The 8,189-nt window shown below is 37.9% G+C and overlaps 1 protein-coding gene across 1 annotated transcript in view; it reads right to left on the minus strand.

Moving 5' to 3' along the window:
* Positions 1–3,125: 3,125 nt before the first annotated feature.
* XPOT (exportin, tRNA) overlaps positions 3,126–8,189 on the minus strand; it is a 24,799-nt gene continuing 19,735 nt past the window's right edge. Inside the window, exons 19-24 of the mRNA XM_010139807.1 lie at positions 7,339–7,455; positions 7,130–7,245; positions 6,612–6,659; positions 5,078–5,149; positions 4,185–4,241; positions 3,126–3,719 (exon numbers count right to left, since the gene is read on the minus strand). Coding sequence (XP_010138109.1) covers positions 3,693–3,719; positions 4,185–4,241; positions 5,078–5,149; positions 6,612–6,659; positions 7,130–7,245; positions 7,339–7,455 — 437 coding nt within the window. The 3' untranslated portion in view covers positions 3,126–3,692. The remainder of the gene's footprint in view (positions 3,720–4,184; positions 4,242–5,077; positions 5,150–6,611; positions 6,660–7,129; positions 7,246–7,338; positions 7,456–8,189) is intronic.

Here is an 8,189-nt window from a genome sequence, read left to right on the forward strand (position 1 = left end):
AGTCTTTCTCTCTCACCCCTCATAGAAGACATCATTATGTCTTCGTTTCCACTTCAGTGGGCAGGTATGATTGTGGGGTGTCCTTTGGGCAATGATCCAGCTCTGCGTTGACCTGGCAGGATGACTTCTTCACCAGCTGACAGAGAACAGTCCTTCTCGCATCCCTCGGTGGTGGATCTCTCAATGTCGGAGAAGGGATGCCTGGTGTGCTTCTTTCCACCTCTCAAGGAAAAGGGAAGGTATTCACGAAAGAGTCTTTTCCTGTTGAGTAGAGGAAGCAGTGTTCTTTCTCTTTGATAGAAATGGCTCTCTTTGGTCTATTCTGAAATTAAATGGGCACCAGGGAGTGTTAAAAAAACTCCGCTTTTATATGCTTGTTTGCTGAGGCATTTGATTGATATGCCTCAGCTTCCAATAAGAAGCCAAGAGGGTTGTGGCATTCTCTTCCCAAAAGTCACAAAAAAATTCTTTGCACAAAAAAGAGGAGACAGGGGTCTCAGCCCTGCCAGCGCCATCTTAACCCATTACGCTTACTTGCATTGGTAAGCCATTCCCTGAGAAAAATTGTCCCTGACCTCAGCTTGTGTGAAATCCATTGCCTCTGCTTTACACTCATAAAAGTGCTAGCAGGCCTGAAAGCTTACCTGTCTTTAATTACACCAGCTTGTAAATAGAAGATACTATCTCTCTACAAAGGGTGCCTTGTATCTTAAAGACTTTCCCCTGTGTTTCGTACTTAAACACACTACAGGAGGAAATTCTGTTGTGCACAAAAGGAGGAGTTACTGCCATGATGATGTTTGATGCCTCTTCAGTCTAGACAGGGGCATTTTGACCAGTGCAGGTACGCAGCAATGTTAAGTCATACAGGAAAGCTTCAGGTGGTTGTGTTCAGTGCAGCCTTTAAATCAGGAGATCATCCACTCTCTGAAGAAAGAAAATAGGAATGTCAACCTTATCTCTCAGAGAGGTCTTCTATCTCTATCTGTCTCCTCCTCTACCTCACAAGAAGTAGTTTTGTAATATGTTCAAAGCATCTAAACTTGGCTGGAGAGTCTGGTTCATGTTCTGAATACACATTGCATCAACAGATTTCTCTTTGGAGATAAGGCATTTCCTTTCCAGTCCAGATTAAAAAAAAGTGCAAAGCAGGAATCCATCTCTTCAAAGTAAGATGTAGAAACTCATCAACTATCTTTGCAAAGAATCAAGGTTTAGAAAGATAGTTACTAGGCACTGCCTACCCACCACATAACCCAACTGGGATAAGACAGCTGCAGACCTGCAGTCTGTGAGCTGCTGAAGGAAACTGCAGGAAGAATAACCTGCAAGTAGACAGTGTTTACATGTTTATCTATAAGATACAGAAACCAACCCACAGATCTTGTTTTGCAGCTCACACCTTGCATATTCCCTGTCAGTACACTATGCTGATTCAACAGGGTCAAAGCACAGGAAAGTAAACAATCCTTTTTTGAATTCTTCTGGCTGAACCACATTAGTTTCTCTGAAGATCCAGACCACCTCACCATTCATCCTACAGGATACTCTTTCAGTCATGGATGGAAGGGTGGAGGACATGTTTGTAATACAGCCTGGATGATGGCTGCCACACAGCTCACTCCTACACTCTGCACTCTCTGCTTTATATCCATTCTCATCTGACGCCACCATAGCATCCCACATGCTTTGAGGGGGAGGTGTTTCTGCCGCTTCAGCTTCTTGAATAGCTCATTACAGGATTAGATGAGCAGCAGATCTGGCACAGAGGAAGCTGCAGGGGCATGTTGGGGATGAGGAAAATGGGCAGTCTCTGGGGAGCAACCAGTTTAAAGACTTCTCATGAAGGTGTAATTTGCTAATAGGTAAATCCTGCTCTGTCAGACAAATGACACAGTTATACTAACAGAATTCATAACCATAGGCTTTTTTCCCCACTGCTATGCAGTTCCAAAAGCAGCAATACTACATTTATTTCAGAAGGTGTAAGTCTAAATCATGTATGAAAACTGAGTGACTCCCTTATAATGACACTGTAATTTAAAACCAAAAAACTTTGCTAAAGACAGAACAGCCTTACCGTATTATTCACTTCATCAGCCTAGTGAAAGCTCTTCCCCTGGTCTGGTAAAGCTGCTGTAACTACAGAGGAAGGAGCTGAGCCAAACACAGACGAGTCTGACCGCAGAGACTCAACAATAGCTGCAGTGGCTGGGTGTGCACCCCCTGAGCTGGGGAGAGGCAGCAGAGACATGCAGGAACACAGCAGTGTATACAAAGCACCAAGGCAAAGACATAAGGCTTTTACAGCTGCAGAAAATAAAATGGATAGTGGACCCAGGGGACCTCTAGCCCTGGTATGGCAGCAAAGAGAGGGAAATGGGATTGTGAGCCTAGGAAGTTTAAAAAGCACCACAAGCACTTAATCTGTGATAAAACAAATCAAGTGACAAGAAGCTTTTGATCAAATATACAAAAATCTTACAGAAGTAATACTGACCTACTGAAGAGTAGTAAAGGTAAGAACCCACTCATTTCTTCCCTTCATGAAAAGGAAGGGAATGGCAGTGAGTATCCTCAAAACATCACCACACTCTGCTCCTGGCTACTGCTTCTGATCCACCTCCTCATTTATTTTCCATTTAAACTGGATGGTGAACCTAGCACCACAGTGTCTAGAAAAATGCTCATGATTATGCTAGAGGTAAGTCATCTTTTTACTGTGGACATAATTTCTTGATGGAAGTATTAAATCCCATGCATGGAAGACTTCTGGCTTCCTCCTGCCCCTATGAAATAGCTACAACTGTAATGTCATAGAATTTATATGAAAAAAAAACCTAAACAAACTCAATACACTTTGGATCAGAAGTAACAACATTCTACTAAAATACCTGTATACCCTGCTGAAATATTGCAGTGAATGCAATTCTTTTTTCTGCCAGCATCTTCCACGTGCAAGACTGCAAAACAATTTATTAACCAAGCATCAGAAAAATGGCAAGATCTGCTCAACTATAACAGCCAGGAGGTTAGAGAATCCTGTAGCTTCTAAAGATTCAACCAAAATGATTCAAAGAGACTTAACATTTCACTAGATAAAATTTTATTTATTTTTTTATATAAAAAAAGATAAGAACCAGATACTACTTTTAAATGAAATCATTTATTAAACCAATCTGTTTTATAGGAGGTATATATATATTTTATCATTAAGACTTTAATGAAATTACTATCTACAAGAATGACTTTGATTGTTTTATTTTCATGTCAGCATACATGAACAAATGAACTTTATGTCTTATGAAAACATTTTACTCAGTATCAAAAATGTACACATTTTAATAACCACTGCTATGGCCTGAAGGGATTTTTACATTTAAGTTCAAAAATAAGTGTCATTTCATTGCTGTATATGTTACAGCATAAGCTTAAATCATCCTATATATAAGAAAAGTTTGTGTAGGCATACAGGTAATTTTTTATGTTGTCACATAGCTTCATGTTTGAGACACAGGTGGGGGACTTGCACTTCTCTTTTTTGCAAAAGGCTAAAATGTACTGATGTGAGCACAAAACAACATTTCTTAAGAACAAAACCAGTTTGAATGGCACAAGAGTTAGCATTTTTATAAATTAACAACCAGAGTTCTGGGTCACGGAAATGGGTGCATGAGATTCCAGTATTTTCCTTAGGGCTTCGCTCTCTGGAAGAATACCTGTTAAAAATTTATTAAAAAACATTTTAAGACAGGAAATAAGAGATGGAATGGTTGAGGTGTAAGATAATTAGTTTGACAGTTTTTTTTTTTTAAACATACTGGTTAACACACTAGGTTCAAGGATGTGACTTGTGCTATTTGATTACACTTACACCCTCAAAATTAAGCATTCTGACACCTTCTCTACAATTATAGCATCAGGTTTTTTGCTATTTCAACCATTAAACATAAGCCATAAGAATCAAGCTACTGAGGAGATGGCAAGGTGCTGAGGATAAGTGACAATTCTACAGACAGGTTTGTTGCTGTTTGCTCCTTTCCAAGTAACTGCTTTTACTGCTTGGAGATGCCCTACAGCTAAAAACTCTTACATAATTTGATATTCCAGTTTTACTTCAGGTCACTGAGTTGCACGACAGAGTTCAAATGGAATTACAAGCTAGAGAAAATAAAAATACTTACCTTTAAGTAATTTTTAAAAACTTTAGCATCAGGCTGTTGAAGTGCTTGACAGAATTCCTGTAAGAAAGAACGAAGAAACACTAATAACTAAATGAAGCAACAAGACAACCTGAAATGTTAGGAGTGTATAGAACACCTTATATGTAAAGCCGTTGACATTAGTTTGTATCTTCCATAATGTGCAACCAAAGAAAAGCATGGATAAAAGTTATGGATAAAAAATTGTAATAGGCTATGAGAGGCCAAGTATATTTTGGGGTGAAAAATATTGTACTTTCAAACACAGGTTATCACATTGACTTTTAGCTGAATAAACAAACAGGACTAATGCAGCAAACCTGATTACTACAGTATCCACCTCAGCTGCAGTTACAATTAAGTTGTCAGTGTTCATCTAATGATTTCTTCATGGCAGTGTTCACCATATGGCTATCAATGCTTAATGTTCAAACAATGGTCAGGTGTAGTTTTCACTTTTGAGAACCCTCTTACACTACTCCAAGTGTTGTACATAATTTTTGACAGTAGAACCAGTGCTGTGGCTTAAATTTCTGTAGAGCTGAGTACAGACAGCCTTTATCACACTTTTTTATACAGTCAACATTTTTTCGTTTTATTACTCTGAGAACGCTGATACTTTTAAGTTAAAATTGGAATGAAAGTAGGAAGATGGCTTAAGTCACATGCACTAGACTAGTTTTTGGTTGCTTTTTTCCCCTCTGAGGTACTCTTGCAGTAACTTCACTCCTTATGCTAAATTAATCCTGTTCTGATAAACAATATCAGAGAAAGTTTTAGTGAGGGATGATGGTAGGAGCTTGCCTTTGCCAGTATTCATTTTGTTCCCTTTTGACTGTTGAGAGTTTTCCAAATGTACTTTTGGGAATTCCTACCTGAATTATCTCAGGAGCTACTTGCAAAGAAGGCAGATACTCTTGCTGAAGATACTGAATGCACTCAGGACCCTGAAGAAAAGCAGTATACAATTTGTTCAAGTATATTTTCATACAAGTGAGACATCATAGCCCTATACTGTATGGTACAGAAGAGTTTGAAAACAATTAGTCTACACGACTATTTTACAGAGAAGTTATGCGTATCAAATACCAAATGCTCATGTTGGTCTCAGCTATTAGCATATTAAAAAGTTTCTCAATCTTGGCATTAAGGATTCTACTGCAGCTTGGTATCTTTTGTTACATAGCACAGTAATGCGCTCAGAATTGCACCAAAAAAGAATTACAATACAGCCAGTCAGTTTGTGACATGTCAACTGTAAAAGTTATGTAAGAAGGCAGCTCTAATTTCACTGACATACGTAAGAAAAAAAAATATTGGCAATTCGTATCTCCCAACTGCTTTACCATGTTACTCGCATGGCAAAATTTAGTAGCCAAGTACCTCCAAGCAGTGTGGTTCTCTTCTTGTAACATTGACTATGTAATTTGCTGTGGACTAAGCCATAACAAAATAAGACCTCTGAGAAGCAGACAGACAGGTCTGTTTTGGTTAACACATTAGTTTTTGTTTTCTTTATCTGCATCAGATACCTCACACCACTAGAGGGATTACTGTACACTGGCGGTATGCAAATGTGATCGAATACATGTACTGTGGGAGAGTAAATAAATTTTATTATTTCACACATAACTTACACTAGAACATGGCACACAGTTCATATGAGGGGAAAAGATTTCAGATAATTTTCCTATATTTGTAGTAGTAGTGTTAAAAGAACAGTATTTTTAATAGGAAGTTATTTCACTTACCAAAGCATAATTTCCTACAAATAGATCTCCTCATTGCTTTTGGGGAAAAGGAATCAACTCAGAAGCTCTCCTTAATTAAAACACTATCTCTTCTCTCCCAGTTTGCAACTTCTTACAATTTTGGTATAGTTGTGACTTTTACTTGCATGTGACAGAACAGTCAGCCAGCAAATTAAAGGGTGTAACAGGAAACAGTAACATGGACATAGAAACTGTTTATTTTCCCATTAGAAATGGAAATGTACTATAGTGTTTTAGTCATTAACACTACAGAATTCATTTTTTTCCAAATTTTTCAATGTAGTCTCTTACACATCAAAAGATACCTTTAGTTTTCACAGAAGTACTCTATAGGATATCTCAAACTGACATAAAAGAGCAATTAAAGTACCACACTGAGAAGTGAAAGAATGCAAACTGATTAATTAAACACAGTAACAATTGAGTAAGCAGATTTCTCTCCTTAATGAAGAATCAGTATTTTGCAGTAATTTATCAAGAACTAGAACTACTGGATCCTGTATTAGGATTATTAGGGTCATCCTGTTAATTAAGAGTAGAGTAGTAATTCCCTCAAGTATCTACTTTCTAGTGCTTTTATCAATTTCTAAAAAGAAAACTACAAGAGTTATTCCCTACAAAGTATTATGAAGCTTACCCTTTTGAGATGAATTGTTTTTAACGTCACTGCACATTCTGATAAAGCCTGCAATGCAATACATAACATTAGACTGTTTAGTCTATTGCTTAAATATTTAAAGCGAAAGAACCTAATGAGGCCCAAATCGAAGGCTAGTTCATGCCATTATTCCCTCATTTTCCCCTCACAATGCTAAACTGAGCCTCAGCCTTCCAATTTTTGTTCCACTCTAACCACAAAAATTTGTCACAGCTGAACCCAAAATGAACTAAGAACAACCACCCATTTCACTGACCATTGGCTAGGGAGTAAAGGTCAATATGCAGATCTGCAATTCTCTAGCTTGATTTTGAGTTTAGATGAACTATAGAATACAGTACCACAATATTCAATAATTAATCATCCAGGTACCTCAATAAAAAACACAAAGTATTTTATTTATGAGATGACCTTTGATACCACATGGCCATTGTAGTTTTCCTAGCTTGAATCTGCCCCACAAGAATGAAAGCAGAAAAAAAGTCCATAATACGCACCAGTACTGTCTGGGCATCTGCTAAGTCAAATGTTTGCTTCAAAGGTGCTAAGAAACAGGCAGGAACAATGTGCTTGTAGACAAAGTCTGCAAAACCTACTGGTCCATCTTTACCTCCTGAAAAGAAAAATAGTAACATTCCATGTTCTGTTACTGCTTCATGGTTAGTAGCAGCTGCAAAGGAATTGTGGAAAGACAATTCAGTCTTACCCCAAAGCTCCACCAACTTAGAAAGAATAATAAAACAAGTCTTCTGTGCAATAGGATCTGGGTATTCCACTGCTCCTTGAATGACAGTGAACAACACACGCTCCACATTCTCTGCACCTTAAACACATTAAAATGAGCTTGTCATTTCAACTTGCAGCCTGAAATATTTCTGTACCCTTACACTATTTTATATAAATACTGACCTGGAAGATATGCTTCAACTTCAAAATAGCTCTTTTTTGCACAGATCTCAAATATTTTTGGGAAGTTTCCCCTACGATGCAAGACAACCCTTGTTTAGGTTATAATTGTTGGAGTCTTTGGGGGATTTTTTGTTTTGTTTTTGCCAGGAATTTTTGTTGGACACCCCTATCCCCTCCCCCCTGCCCAATTTTGAGATTTTAAATGCTTGTCTGATCTTCAATACACACAAAGGTGAGGGGGTCCTTTGACTTGCTTACAAACACAAGTTTTCTCCTCTATACCTAAACTGGTAGAGTTAATTAAAACTCTGCAGCACAGTACTTCACTTATCTTCTGATATATTTTTATCTCACTTAAAATTTCTGTGCTGCATCAATGCTTTTTTCTGTTTGATTCATTTTAACATTTCTTGGCCCATCACAACTACCAAGTGCCTCTTCCAAGAAAGCTCTCATTACTTTTTGATGCCACCTCTTTGCTTTCCCACAGGCATTACCATAATTTTAGGAAGAAGGAAGGAATCCTGAGCTCAGCCTACCAGATGAGTTACTTTAAAGCTTCTCAAGTCCCTAGCCATTTTGATAGAATACAAACTGAAGAAATTACTTAGAATCAAGCAACTGGACATTTGACTTAAAATTCCTGCT

This window comes from Buceros rhinoceros, unplaced genomic scaffold (genome assembly GCF_000710305.1).
Source record: "Buceros rhinoceros silvestris isolate BGI_N320 unplaced genomic scaffold, ASM71030v1 scaffold17787, whole genome shotgun sequence".
Taxonomy (NCBI): Eukaryota; Metazoa; Chordata; class Aves; order Bucerotiformes; family Bucerotidae; genus Buceros; species Buceros rhinoceros.